Raw genomic sequence first — 21,372 nt, 5'->3', positions numbered from 1 at the left:
TCCTTTAACTTAAACCCAAGGACAGATAGTTGGCTACGTTTTCTTATTTGTTCATCCCCCTTCTATATGATTGGTTTCAGATCCAATAAAGTCTACAGGTGACTCCTGAGGTTAAGAGTCTTAGACCAACAGTTCTTGAACTAGACGTGTATCCAAAGCACATGAGTGCTCCTTACAGCCACGTTCCACCCCCTAGAGTTTGATTCAAGCCTGCAGTAGGCCTGAGGATTTAGATTTCTAGCAAGTTCTGTGAGGACCACAGAGACCCTCTATTCTGCATCTTCCCGGGAACACTAATGATCCCACTGGAGACAAGAATTCCAATTTTATTAATTTACTTAATCAACATTTTTGCAATAAACACTAGTAACTAGTTGAGGCTCATTACTCTGTTGATTATGTCCATTAACTAGGGACATTTTGCTTACTCCAACTGGTAACTAAAAGCAGTCTTGTCAGTCCCTTGGCACTTCATAATGTAAGTTCTACTTGACTGAGGTTTGGGCCTACAGTTTGCTATTGACGAGGCCAGGTCTGGTCTTGACAGCAAAGCCACCGTCAAAAGCTGCGTTCAGAACCTCATCCAGGCAGCTTGCTGTGACAAAACTTAGATCCTGTCGCACATTGCTGGGGATTTCTTCCAGGTCCTTCTCGTTCCTCTGAGGAATGATGACCTGCTTTAGTCCTGCGCGGTGTGCAGCCAGCACTTTGTCTTTGATCCCTCCTACCTATGGGGAGAAGAGAGTCGTCAGGGTATGATCACACCTTGGCCCACCTTCCACTCCCTGAACTCACTTGCCTCTAACTTAAGACATCTAACCCATAAAACCTTGGCTGTTCTAGTGTGAGCTGGCAGAGTGACAAATGGGATTAGTAAATGGTAATCCAATTTTTTCAAAAAAATTTTATTTATTTATTTATTTGACAGAGAAAGAGGGGGAGAGAGAGAAAATGGGCATGCCAGGGCCTCTAGCCACTGCAAATGAACTCCAGATGCGTGTGCGTGCCCCCTTGTGCATCTGGCAAACATGGATCCTGGGGAATCAAACCTGGGTCCTTTGGCTTTGCAGGCAATGCCTTTATTGCTAAGCCATCCCTCCAGCCCCCAATTTTCTTAATTAAATCTTCAATAAGTGAAAATTCTGAATTTTTGATTGGTATGTCCTTATCGTCTACTAGCAAAAACTGATCTTACTGTTGAGGTCAACATTCAGTTTCATAATCACAACAATCCTTTAGGTTGATTTTGAAAGAGTATTATGTAATCTGGATCATATTGTTCCTAGCCAGAAGAAACTATTTTGAAAACTGTCACCATGTTGAACCTGATTTAAGCATTGTACAGTGTCTCCATGTACTGAACATGACATGGTACCCTATTAATATGCATCATTTTGTCTCATGCTATTAAAAAGTTTTAAAGTTGGGGCTGGGGAGACAGCTCAGTGGATAGTGCATTTGCTCTTCAAGCTGGGGCACCCAGGTTCAATCCCCAGTCCCAACATACAAAGCTGGGAGCCATGGAGGGCTTTCTAGAATTGCAGTGAGCTCACACTGACAGCAAGATGGGGAGTGGAGACAGGAGAATTCCCCAGGAGCTCCTGGCAGGCATGAATCCAGAGAAACTGCTTCAAGTGAGGTGGGTAGTTGAAGACTGACTCCAAAACTGTCCTCTGACTTCCACACACGTGCTATGGCATACACGTGCCTATGCTCACGTGCACATGTGCACATACACACATAATGCAATGAAATAAAAATTAGGGCTGGAGGGATGGCTTAGCAGTTAAGGCACTTGCTTGCGAAGCCTAAGGATCTAGGTTCGATTCCCTAGTACCCATGTAAGCCAGATGCATGTGTCTGGAGTTCATTTGCAGTGGCTAAAGGCCCTGGTATGCCCATTCTCTTCTGTCTCTCCCCCTCCCTCCTTTTTCTCTTAAATAAATAAATAAATAAATAAATAAAATATTTAAAAAATAAAAACAAAGTTTGAAACTAAAAATAAATGATTCTACCAGTCACCTAAAAAATAAAACAACACTGCTCTCACACAGCCTGGTATTTTCAGGATGTTTCCTTCATCACAGGTGTAAAGTGAACGACTATCTAACAAAAAGAACCCCCTAAAGTAGGCTCCTAAGGTGGTTAAAATAGGCTCTCAGTGGTTCCTTCACAAAGGGTGGAATCTAATTTTCCACCTCTTGTGGGTCTGGCTTTGCAGGTTGCTTGTGAGAAGTACAGTGTGGGCTGGAGAGATGGCTCAGTGGTTAAAGGGGCTTGCTTGGATTCTGGATGCTCAAAGCAGCAATGCATCTGGACTTTGTAGGAGGCCCTGACATGCCCATTTTCTTACTTCTTCAAGTACTTTTTTGTTGTTGTTGTTTTGTTTTGTTTTTTTGAGGTAGGGTCTCACTTTAGCCCAGGCTGACCTGGAATTCACTATGGAGTCTCAGGGTGGCCTCGAACTCACAGCGATCCTCCTATCTCTGCCTCTTGAGTGCTGGGATTAAAGGCATGCACCACCATGCCCAGCTAAGTAATAAATATTTTTAAAAATATCATAAGCATATTGTTTGGTAGTACCTCTACATGATTTTCAGGGCTAAATCCTAAGAAAGCTTCTGCCTGCATTGATCGCTTGGATCACTTGCGTGGAGGCAACATGTCTGAGGTGACATCCACAGCTACACAGTAGGGACGTGGGCCTCCAGTGCCCCATGTGGAAGCAGTGACTCCAACCTCCGTCAGCCTTCATATCTCAATGACAGATCCCCAACCAAAAGCACCATGGTGACCTCTCCTGAGTTCTAGAGCCACTGATAGTGGAGAACAATAAATACTGTCTGGTCGCTTTGCTACACAGCAAGTTAATAATCAGAGCTCTCATCATGCTGCCGGGAACATACAACTCCAGACAGCCTCGGAACCTCCAGCCACCTGCTCCTGTCACACTGGCTGCTTGCTGGGCCTTTCTGCACACTGTCCTCCAGCCAGATGTCATCTTTTTCCGGAGCACCTTCTTCAGGAGGGACACAGATGGCCTCCTTGCTCACATTAGATTTAAAATCGTTTCACTCAAGAGTTTGAGCTGCACATCCAGTGTCACTGAGAGAGCTTTAACCTTGGTGGTCTGAGAAACTCAGAGGCTGACACAGGCCTTTTCAATCTGAAGATAACTTCAGTTCTAGAAGTGTTCCATTCTTTCTTTGAAAGTTTGTTCTATTCCATTTTCCCATTTGCTGTAATTCCTGTTAGATGTTGAATGCGTCAGGCTGACTTTATAATTTTTTTCTAAGTAGTTTTTTAATGTTTACTAAATAAATTTTAATTAAATAGTAATTAAATTAGGACATGTTTATTTTTTATTATTATTACTTTTTATTTTTTGTTTTTTTGAGGTAGGGCTTCACTCTAGCCCAGGATGACCTGGAATTCACTCTGTAGTTTCAGGGTGGCCTTTAACTCATGGTGATCCTCCTACCTCTGCCTCCCAAGTGCTGGGATTAAAGGTATATAGTATACCACCATGCCTAGCATATTTTTTAAATATATTTTTATTTTTATTTATGAGAGAGAGAGAGACAGACATGTGACAGACAGAGAATGGGTGAATCAGGGCCTACGGCTACTGCAAACAACTCCAGATGCATGTGCCACCCTGTGCATCTGGCTTACATAAGTCCTGGGAGATCGAACCTGGGTACTTTGGCTTTGCAGGCAAACACCTTAACCACTAAGCCATCTCCCAGTCCAAGACGTATGTCTTAAGTTTTTTTTAGGTAGGTACTGGGGATTGAATTCAGGTCCTCATGTTTTCAAGGCAAGCATTTTATTGGCTGAGCTAGCTCCAGTATTCCCCTTCCCCACAATAATTTTTAGCCAATGCTAAAACCACACTTGAAAATCCAAAAGCTTTGTCTTATTTTCTGTTACTGTACTGTCCAGCCTCTGCAGATCTTTCTTTGAAATATTACCACTTTCCTTCATGCCTCATGTACTACTCAGCAGGGACATACAAGCCCTTGTGAGGGCCATCTGCCTGGAGACCCACTTGTTTTGCAGATTTTTAGTTGATCGCTTATTGTTGAGTTTCATGGCTCATTCCTGCTCCCATGACCTATACGTTCTGGCTCCAAGCTAGCCCTTATCCTGGGTCTACTGGGAAGAGTATTTCTACCTCCACTTCTGAGTTATCCACCAGAAGACTTCTCTCTCTCCAGAAATTGGTGTAACTGTCAGCTGGTAGTATTAGAACTATTCCCCTTTACTCCTAAAGCACAACACTGAAGGAGGTCAGTAAGGCACCTGCCATTTCATTTAGCACAGGTAAGTAGGAGGTGAGCCATTCTTCCTACATGAGTGAATTAAAAAAAGACAAAACCTGGGGAAATAGTTTTGCTTTTTAGAACTGGGCATTGGACTGAGTCTCACATGCACAGTAGGCAAGTGCTTTACAATGGAGCAACATCCGTCAGCCCTTTTAAACTTTGAAACAGGTTGCATTAAGCTGCCCAGACTGACTGCAAGTATGCAATCCTCCTCCCTCAGCCTCCTGAGTAGCTGGGATTTCAGGTGTGTTTCAACATGCCTGGTTCCTTTAAGGATCTTAATTGGCAATTATATATTTACTTCTCACCAGTAATTCATATAAAGACTTTCTTAAGAGCAAAGAATATTCCCTTTGTTCCATTTTGCTATGAACCTGTGAATATTTTATTGTAGATGAGTACTAATAAACTAGTTGCTTAAAGCCCTAGACACTCTCTCAAGCCCTACACATTAACCACAGCATTTTTATAAGCAGTTCAGAATATGCAGTTGTGCCCAAGACCCCATGGACATAAAACTAGTTTAACTGTTAGCTGAAGTTATTTTTTTTTCCTGTCTTATCATCTATAGTAACCTAAGATTTCTGTAAGATGATAGGTGTAAATTGAGCTTAAAAGCATTGATCTTATTTTAAAACACATGTAATATGCTCACTGACTGTTAATGGGCTGCAGGTATACATGTATACTGTGATATTACTAGTATTTCTTTCCCTTCAAGTTTTAGGTGATGAGAAAATGAGAAGACTGTCAGGTTATCTTTATTTGACCAAAAGTTTATGAACTAGTTACAGGTATAAATTGTTAATGTATTGTGTTTAAAATCAGTTTTCATAGAAAGAAGGCAAACCACTAATAATTTAAGTTTGAAAATACCAATTAAAAAATTAAAAGCATATAAATAGGTTTTTCCATACTTACTGGAAGAACAAGACCTCTCAATGTAATTTCTCCAGTCATAGCTACATCTGAGCGTACCAGTCGCCCACTAAAAAGTGAGGCGAGACAGGTTACTATGGTAACACCAGCAGATGGTCCATCTTTTGTGACAGCTCCAGCTGGGAAGTGCAGATGGATATCTGTGTTGTCAAGAAGATCAAAACTTCCAAAAGCTTTAAAAAGGAGAAAAGATTTTAATGTAGAAAAATCGAACTGATTTTCTTTTCCTCCCAATAAAATCAAACATAAAAAAGAATGTTTTGTATAAATGAATCCTTCAAAAATATTAATGGATAAGCTGCGATGATCACTCCATGGTTAAAGGCATTTGCATGCAAAACCTGTTGGCCAGAGCTTGTTTTCCCAGTATCCATGTAAAACCAGACATAAAGCAGTGCATGCATCTGGGGTTGTTTGCAGTGGCCTGAGACCCTGGCGTACCCATACACACACATGTTCACGTGTAAACAAAACAATATTAATGGACAGTACAACTGGGATGAGTGTCCAGAAGATCAGATTCATTCTATATGAAGTATGATTTAAAACAAAGTAAATTGTTTGTTTTAGTTTCTAGTTCAGGCACTAAGCCGGATAGTCCTAAAATGGACACAAGGGTCTCACAGGAGTTCAAATGAAAGGCCTACACTTGACTAATGGTATGATGGCCACAGATTGTGAGATGCTTCCTGGATCATCACCGAGGACCTTTCTTCCCTCACAGTGGCGTCCCACTGTGGCCCAGTCCACGTACCATTAGTCAGATGGTATTTCTTTGCATTGCTGCGAAGCCAGCTAATGGCGAGGTGGGCAGACTCTTTCATGACATCCCCTAGCTGGCCAGTTAGCGTCAACTGGCCTTCTCCATCCATTCGACTTGCCTCCACGAACATGATTTTTCCACCTAAGGGAGTCCATGCCAAACCTATTGCAACTCCTGGCTGGCTCAGACGCTCAGATACCTTGAAAAGAAGAGGGAAAATGATTGTTAGTCAACATGTGCCAAATTATTTTCAGATTAATTTAATCATACTAACCTACAACAGCCTGCATTTTCCATAAATGACTTAAGCTATATGCCTCTGAGTGCTTATTACTGAACATGATTCTGAGTCATATGTTCCATTGTCTGGCTTTATGCCAGGAGAAACACTTAAATTTCTTTAGCACTTATCAGAACAAGTTCAATCTTAAAATACAGACAAATAGCTGATTCTTAAGAGCTGTATCTACTTACATGTGCCCTAAATTTAAAGAAAACCATAAATTTTCAGCATATCTTCTTAGACTACATATGTATGCATCCTCCAGGATCTTACTTTGTTTTATGTAGTTAGGAATGTGAGTAAATAGTGGCCCTTAAACTAAAACACACACCAGGAGCTGTAGCTCTTACACAGCCCATTTTCTCTGTCTCTACAGAAAGACGCTGTAACACACACCAGGAGCTGTAGCTCTCTCACAGCCCATTTTCTCTGTCTCCACAGAGAGACACTGTAGCACACATCCAGGAGCTGTAGCTCTCACAGCCTATTTTCTCTGTCATCACAGAAAGACACTGTAACACACACCAGGAGCTGTAGCTCTCACAGCCTATTTTCTCTGTCATCACAGAAAGACACTGTAACACACACCAGGAGCTGTAGCTCTCACGGCCTATTTTCTCTGTCTCCTCAGAGAGACACTGTAACACACATCCAGGAGCTGTAGCTCTCTCACAGCCTATTTTCTCTGTCACCAGAGAAAGACACTGTAACACACATCCAGGAGCTGTAGCTCTCTCACAGCCTATTTTCTCTGTCTCCACAGAGAGACACTGTAGCACACATCCAGGAGCTGTAGCTCTCACGGCCTATTTTCTCTGTCACCACAAAGGGACACTGTAACACACATCCAGGAGCTGCAGCTCTCATGGACTATTTTCTCTGTCTCCACAGAAGGACACTGTAGCACACATCCAGGAGCTGTAGCTCTCACAGCCTATTTTCTCTGTCTCCACAGAGAGACAGTGTAACACACACCAGGAGCTGTAGCTCTCTCACGGCCTATTTTCTCTGTCTCCACAGAGAGACACTGTAACACACATCCAGGAGCTGTAGCTCTCTCACAGCCTATTTTCTCTGTCTCCACAGAAAGACACTGTAGCACACATCCAGGAGCTGTAGCTCTCACAGCTTATTTTCTCTGTCACCACAGAAAGACACTGTAATACACACCAGGAGCTGTAGGTCTCTCACAGCCTATTTTCTCTGTCACCACAGAAAGACACTGTAACACACACCAGGAGCTGTAGCTCTCTCATGGCCTATTTTCTCTGTCTCCACAGAGAGACAGTGTAACACACATCCAGGAGCTGTAGCTCTCATGGCCTATTTTCTCTGTCTCCACAGAAAGACACTGTAACACACACCAGGAGCTGTAGCTCTCACAGCCTATTTTCTCTGTCTCCACAGAAAGACACTGTAACACACACCAGAAGCTGTAGCTCTCACGGCCTATTTTCTCTGTCTCCACAGAGAGACACTGTAGCACACATCCAGGAGCTGTAGCTCTCACGGCCTATTTTCTCTGTCTCCACAGAAAGACACTGTAACACACACCAGGAGCTGTAGCTCTCTCACAGCCTATTTTCTCTGTCTCCACAGAGAGACACTGTAGCACACATCCAGGAGCTGTAGCTCTCTCACGGCCTATTTTCTCTGTCTCCACAGAGAGACTGTGTAACACACACCAGGAGCTGTAGCTCTCACAGCCTATTTTCTCTGTCTCCACCGAGAGACACTATAACACACATCCAGGAGCTGTAGCTCTCACAGCCTATTTTCTCTGTCACCACAGAAAGACACTGTAACACACACCAGGAGCTTTAGCTCTCTCACAGCCTGTTTTCTCTGTCTCCACAGAAAGACACTGTAGCACACATCCAGGAGCTGTAGCTCTCTCACAGCCTGTTTTCTCTGTCTCCACAGAAAGACACTGTAGCACACATCCAGGAGCTGTAGCTCTCTCACAGCCTGTTTTCTCTGTCTCCACAGAAAGACACTGTAACACACATCCAGGAGCTGTAGCTCTCTCACGGCCTATTTTCTCTGTCTCCACAGAGAGACACTGTAACACACATCCAGGAGCTGTAGCTCTCTCACAGCCTATTTTCTCTGTCTCCACAGAAAGACACTGTAACACACATCCAGGAGCTGTAGCTCTCACAGCTTATTTTCTCTGTCTCCACAGAAAGACATTGTAGCACACATCCAGGAGCTGTAGCTCTCACAGCCTATTTTCTCTGTCTCCACAGAAAGACACTGTAACACACACCAGGAGCTGTAGCTCTCACACCCTATTTTCTCTGTCTCCACAGAGAGATACTGTAGCACACATCCAGGATCTGTAGCTCTCACGGCCTATTTTCTCTGTCTCCACAGAAAGACACTGTAACACACATCCAGGAGCTGCAGCTCTCTCACAGCCTATTTTCTCTGTCTCCACAGAAAGATAACTGTAGCACACATCCAGGAGCTGTAGCTCTCACAGCCTATTTTCTCTGTCTCCACAGAGAGACACTGTAGCACACATCCAGGAGCTGTAGCTCTCACAGCCTATTTTCTCTGTCTCCACAGAGATACTGTAGCACACACCAGGAGCTGTAGCTCTCACAGCCTATTTTCTCTGTCTCCACAGAGAGACACTGTAACACACATCCAGGAGCTGTAGCTCTCTCACAGCCTATTTTCTCTGTCTCCACTGAAAGACACTGTAGCACACATCCAGGAGCTGTAGCTCTCACAGCCTATTTTCTCTGTCACCACAGAAAGACACTGTAACACACACCAGGAGCTGTAGCTCTCTCACAGCCTATTTTCTCTGTCTCCACAGAAAGACACTGTAACACACACCAGGAGCTGTAGCTCTCTCACAGCCTATTTTCTCTGTCTCCACTGAAAGACACTGTAGCACACACCAGGAGCTGTAGCTCTCACAGCCTATTTTCTCTGTCTCCACAGAAAGACACTGTAACACACACCAGAAGCTGTAGCTCTCACGGCCTATTTTCTCTGTCTCCACAGAGAGACACTGTAGCACACACCAGGAGCTGTAGCTCTCTCACGGCCTATTTTCTCTGTCTCCACAGAGAGACTGTGTAACACACATCCAGGAGCTGTAGCTCTCATGGCCTATTTTCTCTGTCTCCACAGAGAGACACTGTAACACACACCAGGAGCTGTAGCTCTCTCACGGCCTATTTTCTCTGTCTCCACAGAGAGACTGTGTAACACACACCAGGAGCTGTAGCTCTCACAGCCTATTTTCTCTGTTTCCACCGAGAGACACTATAACAAACATCCAGGAGCTGTAGGTCTCTCACAGCCTATTTTCTCTGTCTCCACAGAAAGACACTGTAACACACACCAGGAGCTGTAGCTCTCACAGCCTATTTTCTCTGTTTCCACCGAGAGACACTATAACAAACATCCAGGAGCTGTAGCTCTCTCACAGCCTATTTTCTCTGTCTCCACAGAAAGACACTGTAACACACATCCAGGAGCTGTAGCTCTCACAGCCTATTTTCTCTGTCTCCACAGAGAGACACTGTAGTACACATCCAGGAGCTATAGCTCTCACATGGCCTATTTTGTTTGTCTCTACAGAAAGACACTGTAGCACACTCCTTACTGACATCCTGAACTCTTTCCTTTCCCTGGACGGCTGGAGAGAACTGTGCTGCCTGAGTGCCACTGTAACTGAACAAGCTGCTCTCCTGGGCTTACGATCCTGATGGTAAGTACAGGCCAACAGAACACAGAGCACCAGTTGATGAACAGCAATAAGCTTCCAAACTGCCTACTGTATGGAGGTACTGAGTACAACATATCTCTGAGCTCTCTGAGCAATCACCCAGACTTGAGACTTTCCACTGCCAAAGGAACAGCAGAGGTGAACTGGTTTCTAGGTAGAGGGCTGGGTCATGTCCATTCCTCTTCTCATGTACTTGTACAATGGATACCATGATTTTCAATTTTACTTCAAAAATATGTGACACTTGAAGCTACTTTAAAAGCTACGTAAACCTTTTAATGCTAATTCACTTCCTAAGTAGATTAGAGACTTGGAAGGCAAGTCAGCTCCAGTTGAGCTGACACATGTGCCACAGCTTGGGCTGGAATGAGACCCTAGTTTGGGGAAAAACAAAACAAAACAAAAAAAGCTATTGATACAATTATGTTAACTGTAACACAAAGGAAAAATTATTTCCTCTTTTCTTCTTTTGTTTTTCTTGAGGTAGGGTCTCATTTTATCCCATACTGACCCAGAATTCACTATGTAATCTCAGGTGGCCTTGAACTCACAGCAATTCTCCTACCTCTGCCTCCCAAGTGCTGGGATTAAAGACGTGCGCCACCATGCTGGCCGGGAATTTATTTTTTTTTCAGTAGAATCTTGAAAAATTGTTTGTCAAGGCTGGAGAGATAGCTTAGCAGTTAAGTTACTTGCCTGCAAAATCTAGTGACCCAAGTTTGATTCACCAGTACCCACATAAAGCTAGATGCACAAAGTGGCACATGCATCTGGAGCTTGTTTATAGTGGCTAGAGGCCCTGGAGTGCCCATTCTCTTTCTTTCTCTCTGCTTGCAAATAAATAAAAAAATTTTTTTTAAACTTGTTTGCCAAACAATATCAAAACGATTCCCAAAGCAGCAGTGGTAAGATTCTTATAGAAGTTTATGTTGCTTCAAGAAACAAGACCAGTTTTCCAACACCCACCATCTGCTGGAGAGTATTGGTACTCTAGGCAGAAGAGACTGGGAGACTATTAACTGGAAGGGTGTGGTAGTACAGACACAGATGTGATGAGCTCATAGTAAGTGTTCGGATACAAACCTTAATACAAGACATGTGACTATATATCTATAACACACAGGGGAGAGAACTAAGTAACAACCACACCTGGGATCTCTGTAGTAAAGGTCAATCATAATTACTCAAAATGCAAAGGAGCAAGAATTCTTACACTTGGTGTTGTGTTCTCTGAGGTTAAGCATTCTTGTGGGAAAGTGAACGATCAAGTACCCAGTTTCCATGGTTTGCTCTCTTGGAACTGATGGGAGTCTAAATACATAAGTTCATTAATGCAAGCCTAAGATCTTGACCCCATTACAGAGCAAACGTGTTATGAAACATTCCTCAATAAGTGATGCAACATCATTTCAAAACCCTGTTGTTGTTTGTTTTTTTAAGGCAGGGTCTTACTCTGGCCCAGACTGCCCTGGCATTCACTATGTAGCCTCAGGATGGCCTCAAACTCACAGCAATCCTACTACCTCTGCCTCCCCAGTGCATGATAGCCCAGCACGGTGGGCCAGAAGAGGAATCTACAAAGTGCTTTTGCCTGCAGAGAGCACTTAAGAGACAAGGGTCAGTATCTGGGAAGACGGGACAATGTCTCTCATAAGAGGCTGAGTTGACTCCTAACACATGAGTGGGGGTTTGGTGGGCAGAAAAGGCTAATGAGGCTTCAGAACAGAAGGGCTGGTAGCAGGTGCTAAGAACTGCAGATGACAATCACTTTGGGGCCTTCTTTCCAGAGACAAACATGGTGCCTGCCACGCTAAATGCAAAATGTGTACCATCAAATTGCTGTATGTGTACAGGTCTGCTCTGCAGCGACGTGACCACCAACTGGTTCTTTTATAGCTCATGCAGCACTTTTTGTGCTCTTGTCAGAGCTGTTACTATAGTCACCATCCATCTGGCAACTTCTTCAAAGTCTTTGTGCTGAGATTGTAAGCTTCAACTTCACGAATATCTGATTTTCTGGATATGAATATCTGATTTTCAGTAGTAGTGGAGAGGGGAAGGGCAGGGAGGGTGTCTCCCATGGAGGGTGCTGAGGTCTATTGCAATCTCAAAGCAATATGGTAGCTGCTGCGCTGTCCTGCCTGACCCTCACTGAGAGAACTAGCTGTCTTAGATCCTATCTATAGGGCCTTTTCTTGGCACAACTGAGTGTCATGGGGGCACTGGTTCAGGCTGGCTGCATGGCAGCAGTTTGACCTTAACAGAGCTGTAACTGACCACCATGATTCTTTGGGGGATTTTGTTAATGTTGATACTCTTGCCCATGGGTAGCAGCTGATGCCGTTGGCTAGAAAGGCACAAATGAAGACAGGTTCCCTCGGGAGACTCACCTCGAGATGCTTTAATCATCCACATGCCTACGTTCTTCTTGACTGGTCTCTGAGAGAAGTAATCCTAATTAGATATGTGCTCTTTACATACATAGCCAGAAACCAACATAGAGGCTCTTACACTAGGATGGGGACTATCCAGAAACATGAATGAAGTCAGGAATAATCACATGACAGAATCCTGTCCCCAATCAGGTATACTGGTATTTTGCCACTTTGAGGTTGCTGATGTTTAGCACTACCAAACCCACAAAGGCAGGCTAATTTCCTTTGCTGACCTACTTTTTACATGTAGTCTCCATGAGGCAGAAAACCCAGAATTTTTCCCCAAACAGAGAAAATAGACAAACAGGGCACAATGAGAATAAGTCCCATACCTCAAACAGGTCCCTCAGGCTGTGGGGGAAGGGCTGAACTTAGCTACTTACAGCACTTGCAGGATGACCCAAATGCTTTTGTTTATCTTTTGAAGTCAGGCCCAGGCTGACCTGGAATTCACTCTACAGTTCATGCTAGCTTTGAATTCATGATGATCCTTCTACCTCAGCCTCCCAAGTGCTGGGATTAAAGGTGTGTGCCACCATGTCCAGTACAGACCCCATTTCCCTTGCTTTGGGGCTCTGAACATCCAGGGGGCTAGACTAATCAACCTCAAGGCCTGTCCCAGTGACATGCTTCCTCCAGCGAGGCTCCACCTCTCAAAGGCTCCACCATCTGGGGTGGGGTGACTAAGTAGGAGGCTTAATCATAAATGCCTAAGGCTACAAAGGGTAGGTGTTCTTTGTCTGCCATAGGTCAGGTTTCTGGCTGACTCACCCCTCTGGCTTTATTCTTGTGGCAGTCTCCCTCCAATATAAGCCCTGCTCCCTGGCTCACCAGCCATGACCCCACTGTCCTGAAAGCTCTCTCCCTCTGATACCCAGCCACTTCATTTCTCGGCAGCCATTCACAGGCAAACTTTCTATGAACTGCCTGCACCCTAATTTGGTTCTCTTACCTCCCTGCAACAATACTAATGTGATTTTTCGGGACTTCTCTTCTCTGATCTCTCAACAGTGAAGTCTGATGTCTCCCCCGCCTCCCTCTGCCCTGCTCAGTGGCAGCAGAGCCTTCTTGTTTTTGTCTTCCATGCTGGCATGGTTCTTCTTCTGTCTCTTTTTCCTTTTGTTTTGTTTTTTTAAAATATATTTTTGTTTATTTTTATTTATTTATTTGAGAGCGACAGAGAGAGAGAGAGAGAGAGAGAGAGAGAGAGGGAGAATGGGTGCGCCAGGGCTTCCAGCCACTGCAAACGAACTCCAGACGCGTGTGCCCCCTTGTGCATCTGGCTAACGTGGGTCCTGGGGAACCGAGCCTCGAACCGGGGTCCTTAGGCTTCACAGGCAAGCGCTTAACCGCTAAGCCATCTTTCCAGCCCTTCCTTTTGTTTTTGATGGGCCCTCTTCCTCTACATGATCCCCAAGGAACTGCAATGGTCAGGGCTTGCTCCTGTGCTACCTACTCTCTCAACATATACGTTTTCAAAGGCGTTTGGGGCCTCAAGTAGCCATCACTTCTGAGAGCTGTATAACTCTTATCTACTTCTGAGCTCTCCCTCCTGACATTAGTCTACTGTTAGCATGCCTACATTCAGATACTTCCAACTTAACAGGCTCACAAGAGCTTCATTTTCTTTGCAGCCCTTATCCCTAGCAGTCTCCCCCATCCAATAAATGCAATTACCATGCAGATATACTATAACTGTAGCCAGAAACTTGTGAGGACTGAGAAGTGTATCAGTCATTTCCATACACTCCATCAGCAACTCTACCTCTGTGAAGTCTACCCTTAAAGTATTGTCTTGCATTAGCTAGATGAGTGACTCCCTTTCTCAGTATCATACTGTTTGCTTCTTTTATAGCACCAATCTCAATTTATAACTGTAAAGTTGTTTATGTTTTCCTTATTTATTTTCATACTTTGCCTGTTTACTACTACCATGGTGTTAGAAGCACATGTAAGGTCCTAATACTTAGCTACTAGAAGAAATGACAGACCCAAAATTCTTATTTTCATGGGACATCCACACATTTTAATAATATAAGGTATCTTATAGCCTCTCGGGAATATTTTAACATGAATTCTGGTATTTTTACCAGAATGTCTCTCTTTTTTTAAACTTTTAAAATATTTTATATTTATTTATTTGACAGAGAAAGAAGGAGTGAGAGAGAATGGGTACATCAGGGCCTCAAGCCACTGCAAATGAAGTCCAGACGCTTGCGCCCCCTTGTGCATTTGGCTAATGTGGGTCCTGGGAAATCGAACCTGCGTCCTTTGGCTTTGCAGGCAAATGCCTTAACTTCTAAGCCATCCCTCCACAACCCCAGAATGTCTCTCTTCAGGTTAAGAAAGAACACAGGACAGCCAGGGTCTGACATTAGCCGTAGCCTGCAGGAAGTAGAGGCAAAAAGATTGTGAATTTGAAGCTAGCCTGGGCTACACAGTGAGACCTTTTTTGCAAAGGATAAAAATGGAGATGGGGGAGATAAGATGTGTCTGGTCAGTGTGACCTCCCTGCAGAACACAAAGGGCTTACTCAGGTGTGCCTCTGCTACTCTATAATATAATAAACAGGACACATGCTTTGGAGTCAGTCAGACCTGGAACAAAATCTCAAACAGGCATCAGCTGTGCTTTCTGAAAACTTATTTAAATACTCTAAGCCTTCTTCCTTCTCTGTCACTGGACAGACTCCATGAAGGAGGACTAAATGATACGTCCTGTGTAGAAGGTCTTCCTCAGTGCTGATGCCAAACAAACACACAACTGGCCAGGAAATGCACCCTAACAGCTCACTTTCCAAAACTGAAGGCTATATAGCTGGTAAGAGTTCAATGGGAATAAATCTAATGGAGCTGGGTGTGGTGGCACACACCTTTAATCCCAGCACTGGGGAGGCAGAGGTAGGAGGATCGTTGTGAGTTCGAGGCTAGCCTGGAAGTACAGTGTGAGTTGCAGGTCGGCCTGGGCTAGAGTGATACCCTACCTCAAAAAAAAAAAAAAAATCTAATGGAAAGCAGATATGACCTTTTGGACTTCTATGTGAGTAGGAAGAAAACTCAGTAGCAGAGGCCAGTAAGCTAAAAAGGAGATGTAAAGGGAATAGAAAGGGGAGGGGGAGACTTGACAGGATGGTGTTATATATATGTAAATAGAACAGATTAATGGGGTGGAAAGGCCTAAGTGGGGTCAGGGGAAGAGACTGCGTAAAGGAAAGGTAGAGGGAGGGCTAATCAAAATCTAAGAGGATATAAACAAGTCATATGGAAACCTACTTTTCTGGACAAGGGAACCCATAGGAGCCATAAATTGTCACTAGAAAAATTTCAGCCAGGGATGGGGTACCTTCCAGTGAGTTGTTGGACAGGGAGGACCCTGATACCCCCAGAACATTACAGGCCATTGCTGAGGCCCTTGGTTTCTTACCAGGAATAGATGGTAAGACCCTATTGTTGAAGACTCCACATACTTGGGCTGCAAGGTCACTGAGAAATCCTGCTGGAGCTGAGCTAAAAACCTCCTCCATGTAGACCAGCTGACAGAAAGCTGGAAAAAGCTATGCTACATGCAGTTAAGTGGGAGAGAGAGAAATCACAAGTGAAGATACTCAATAGTGGACACTGCAAGCCTTATATTTGGCCAGGCAGGCCAAATGAGCCAGCGTGTGCAATAGTGGCACGTCTGTTATGGAGGAAACCAACTACCCTCTAATTGGACTGGAGGCCTGCCCCATGGAAGGGAATATATCCCTGATACTGAAAACCTACAACAGGGGTAGTTATGAGCCCTAGGGGTGTAATGTCTACTGGTGTCTGGCTAAATGTATATACTATGCTCACCAAACTGCCCAGTAAGTACTTTTCTTAATGTTCATACCCATATATTAATGCTACTCTCCCTTTTGGTTACAGAAGCTTCTCTTTTCAGATGGCAATGAACTTGGGATGACTCAGAAGGCACCATGGTACTGAGAAGATATGACAGAGGAGTGCTCAGCACTTCAACATCTCTACTACACCTTCCAAGGCTCAGGGTCTATTGTGGCAGAGGTAGTGGAAAGAATATAAGAGCCAAAGAAAGGGTAGGACTCCTTACAATGTGCTCCTCCAGACACAAAATGGCCTGGATATCCATGTCTTCACAGTGCCTGACACTACCTACACAAGACCATTATAACAGGAGGAAAAGATGATGACATCAAAATAAAAGAGAGATTGTGAGGGAAAGGGGATATGATGGAGTGTGGCATTTCAAAGGGAAAGTGGGGAGAGGGAGGGCATTACCATGGGACATAGTTTACAATCATGGAAGTTGTTAATTAAGAATTTTGAAAAGAAAAAATTGTTTTAAATATTTATTTGCAATGAGAGAGAAAGGGAGACAGTGTGTATATGTGTGTGAGACAGAGATAGAGAGAGAAGGAGAGAAAGAGAGACAGAGACAATATGAATATTTGTATACTGGCACAGGAGGGCCTTTTGCCACTGCAAATGAACTCCAGACACATGTACCACTTTGTGCATCTGATTTTAAGTGGGTATTGGGGAATTTGAACCTAAGCTAGCAGGTTTATTTTTAATCACTGAGCTGTCTCTCCAGCCCCAGATGACTTTTTATTTATTTATTTTTATTGATTTGAGAATTACAGAGAGAGAGAGAGAGAGAGAGAAAATGGGCACACCCGGGCCTCCAGCCACTGCACATGAACTCCAGGTATATGTGCCACTTTGTGCATCTGGCTTACGTGGGTACTGGGGAAATCAAGCCTTGAACTGGAGTTCTTAGGCTTCACAGGCAAGTGCTTAACCGCTAAGCCACCTCTCCAGTCCCCACCCCCCTTTTTTAAAATTAACTGTCATACACCACTGCCATTGTATTTTGTGGCAAGACCTCTCTTGGTTGGGTAGGACACTGTAGAAACTAGAAAAAATACTGGGTTTGGAGCCACCTAACCTGAGTGTGAATTTTGATTCTACTGATCATGACTTATATGAATTTGATCCATTTAATCTTTTTCTCCTTCCTTCTTCCCTCTCTCTCTCTCTCTCTCTCTCTCTCTCTCTCTCTCTCTTTTTTTCTTTGAGGTAGGGTTTCACTCTAGCCCAGTTTCACCTGGAATTCACTATGTAGTCTCAGGATGGCCTGAAACTCACAGTGATCCTCCTACCTCTGCTTCCCAAATGCTGAGATCAAAGGCGTGCACCACCACACCCAGCATCTCCCCTCCTTTTGAATTTTTTTTTTTTTTTTTTTGAGGTAGAGTCTCACTGTAGCCCAAGTTGACCTGGAATTGACTAAGTAGTCTCAGGGTAGCCTCAAACTCACGGTGATCCTCCCACCTCTGTCTCCTGAGTGCTGAGATTAAAGGCATGTGCCAGCACATCCAGCTCTCTCCTCCTTTTGAGACAGGGCTTCACTATATATAACTCAGGTTGGTCTTAACTCACAGTCTTTTTACTTCCTTCTCCTCTGTGCTATGGTTACAGGCATGAATCTCATATTCAACCCATTTAAACTCTAAAAATTTTCCCTGAGAGTTGAACCTGGGTCATTAGGTTTTGCAGGCAAGCACCTTACTGCTGAGGCATCTCCAGCCCTTTATTTGCTGTTTCATAGTCCATTCTGAATGGTCAGTATCTTGAAGACAGGACATACATTTTATGTCTTTATCACTTGGGTCTTGATCATCATGCTTAATGGATGTTCTGATAAACATATGTAGAAGAAGTTAATATAACAGTTCTTGGTGGTAAAGCAGTTTCCAACTATGAATTTCTTGAAGCCAGAAAGAAACAAGCATTCCATTTTATTTTGTAGGGCTAGGGATCAAACCCAGGGCCCGGTACTATTACTGAACTATATGCCAAGCAACATGATATTTTCATATGAACATAGTGATCAGATAGAATATGAAATGTTATTAGTGATATAATTGTACAGGGAATAATAATAGTCTAATAATCTTGGAATGTGAGGGTTGGATTCCATATGACCTTTTCCTTGAGTGTGCCTCTCACATTGCCTATGGAATAAATGAATGAATGAGAAAAAAAAAAAATTTTCCCTGAGTGTAAAGGGGAAGACTCCATGATACAGTTGACCTCATGGAGACTAAAAATAAAGAAATGTTTTAGCTGGGCATGGACTCACCAATGTGTAACAATAGCTACTTAGGAGGCTGAGGCAGGACCATTGAATGTTAAAAGCTGGGTGTGATGGGACATGCCTTTAATCCTAGCATTCTGGAGGCTGAGGTAGGAGGATCACCATGAGCTTGAGGACAGTCTGGGTTATAGTGAGTTCCAGGTAAGTGTGTACTACAGTGAAACAGACTCAAAAATAAAACAAAACAAAGAGACAAAGTTTAAGGCCAGCATAGATAACTTGGTGAGACCATGTCTCAAAATGAAAAGTGAAAAGAGGACTAGGGAGCTGGGCATGGTGGCACACGCCTTTAACCCCAGAATTAGGTGGCAAAGGTTGGAGGATCACCGTGAATCAGAGTGAATTCTAGGTCAACCTGGGCTAGAGTGAAACCTGATCTCATAAAAACAAAAACAAGGGCTGGAGAAATGGCTTAGCAGCCAAGGCACTTGTCTGCAAAGCCTAAGGACCTGGGTTCGATTCCCCAGTACCCATGTAAGCCAGACGCACAAGGTGGCACATGCATCTGGAATTCATTTGCAGTGGTTAGAAGAACTGGTGCACCCATTCTATCTGCCCCCCTTTCTCTCAAATAAATTTAAAAAAAGATAAAAAAAATACTAAACAAAACAAAAAAGAAAAAAAAGAGGACTAGGACACATGTACATGAAGCCTATGTTCAATCCTCATTATTGCCAAGTAAAGAGATAACCATAAATCTTAATTTTACATATTGAACACTGAGGTAGAGTATGGCTAAGTAATCTGGGACTAACGGTCATGAGACCATTACAGGCAGAGATTGAAAGCCCTGCATACAGAGGGGCCACTGGATCTTCCTTGGGATTAACATTGATTCACATGTAGTAGCTAAGATGCCGTGAGGAAATTAAAATGACATTCGCGGTTAAGCCATGTCTATAAATAAGCACTTCTCATTTTTGTTCTTCTGGTTCTTTCTTTGCCAGTGCTCCTGGAATGTCAACAATGCTTCCAAGCCTAACAACAGCAGAGACACCTGGGAGGAAAGAGCTGATATAGCAGAAACAGGCATTACTCTTCTATTTTAATAGAGTTAAAATTTTCAAACAACTGCTGGAATGTACTATTTCTGGAAGGCCTGGGACATGTAGGGGTCAGAGCCTGCATGTATCGTTACTCACAAGATCACTGACTCTATCCGAGTAAGAAGGTAAGTCTTGCTTTTTTTCTCAAACAAGTTTTGCCCAATCTCTCTGAACACTTCAAAATTAAAATCTATGGAAGCTTAAGAATCTATACAACCAAAACAATATAATGTATTGTTCAAGTCCAGATTTAGTACCAGGAGCAAACAAGTTCTACTCTTGTAATTAAGGATGTTGGAGAGAGGCTGATCTACTTTAATAGGCAGTTTAAATCTTTTTTTTTAAAATTAAATTAAATTTATTTATTTATGAGAGAGAAAGAGACAGAAAGAGAGAACAGGCATACCAGGGCCTCTAGCCACTGCAAACAAACTACAGACATTATGTGTCCCCTTGTGCATCTGGGTTATGTGAGTCCTGGGGAATTGAACCCGGGTTCTTAGGCTTCACAGGCAAATGCCGTGACCGCTAAGCCATTTCCCCAGTTCCAACATTTATTTTTAAAATATTTTTATTTATTTTCAAGGAAAGAGAGAGAGAATGGGTGCACAAAGGCCTCTAGCCACTGCAAAAGAACTCCAGATGCATGTGCCACTTTGTGTATCTGGCTTTATATGGGTACTGGGGAATCAAACCCAGGTTGTTAGGCTTTGCAGGCAGGTGCCTTAAGCAGTTTAAATCTTAAATACAGGAACCAGATGGGTCTGAGGACTAGTTCTTCTCCCCTAGGTTATAAGAAGTTGAGGAATATCTTTGCCACTAGTAATGATTTTAAACAGTAGAACAGAATGCTTTATGAATAGTTTTTTTCGAGGTAGGGTCTCACTCTAGCCTAGGCTTACCTGAAACTCACTCTGTAGTCTCAGGCTGGCTTTGGACTCAGGGTATTTCTCCTACCTTAGCCTCCCAAGTGCTGGGACTAAAGGTGTGTGCCACCACACCAGGCTTTATGTGTGATTTGGTCCAGGTAAGGCCTCACTCTATCCCAGGCTGACCTCAAATTTACTCTGTAGCTACAGGCTGGCCTTGAACTCATGGTGATTTTTCTATCTCAGCCTTCCGAGTGCTGGGATTAAAGGCATGCACCACCATGCCCAGCCTTAAAAGACTTATTTTTAGGGACTGGAGAGATGGCTTAGTGGTTATGTGCTTGCCTGTGAAGCCTAAGGACCCTGGTTCGTGGCTCGATTCCCCAGGACCTACGTTAGCCAGATGCATAAGGGGGCGCATGCGTCTGGAGTTCATTTGCAGTGGCTGGAGGCCCTGCAGTGCCCATCCTCTCTCTCTCTATCTGCCTCTTTCCCTCTCTGCCTGTCACTCTCAAATAAATAAATAAAAATGAACAAAAAAATTTAAAGACTTATTTTAAAAAAATGTTTTAATTGTTTCAATGAGAGAGAGAGAGAGAGAGAGAAAGAAAGAGAGAGGAAGAGAATATAAATTGGTGCACTAGGGCCTTAGCCACTGTAAATGAATTCCAGACTCATGTGCTACCTGTGAGCATGCATCATCTTGTGCATCTGGCTTACATGGGTTCTCAAGAGTTGAACCTGGGTCCTCAGGCTCTACAGGCAAGTGCTTTAACCACTAAATCAGCTCTCCAGCCCC

At 43.6% G+C, this 21,372-nt stretch overlaps 1 protein-coding gene across 1 annotated transcript in view; it reads right to left on the bottom strand.

Moving 5' to 3' along the window:
* Positions 1–310: 310 nt before the first annotated feature.
* Positions 311–21,372, bottom strand: part of Lonp2 (lon peptidase 2, peroxisomal) — a 129,288-nt gene continuing 108,226 nt past the window's right edge. Inside the window, exons 13-15 of the mRNA XM_045130631.1 lie at positions 6,022–6,229; positions 5,250–5,440; positions 311–728 (exon numbers count right to left, since the gene is read on the bottom strand). Of these exons, the coding sequence (XP_044986566.1) occupies positions 507–728; positions 5,250–5,440; positions 6,022–6,229 (621 nt within the window). The 3' untranslated portion in view covers positions 311–506. The remainder of the gene's footprint in view (positions 729–5,249; positions 5,441–6,021; positions 6,230–21,372) is intronic.

Source organism: Jaculus jaculus, chromosome 1 (genome assembly GCF_020740685.1).
Source record: "Jaculus jaculus isolate mJacJac1 chromosome 1, mJacJac1.mat.Y.cur, whole genome shotgun sequence".
Lineage (NCBI taxonomy): Eukaryota > Metazoa > Chordata > Mammalia > Rodentia > Dipodidae > Jaculus > Jaculus jaculus.
Note: the sequence above shows the minus strand (reverse complement) of the source record. Positions and strands in the feature narration are given on the sequence as shown.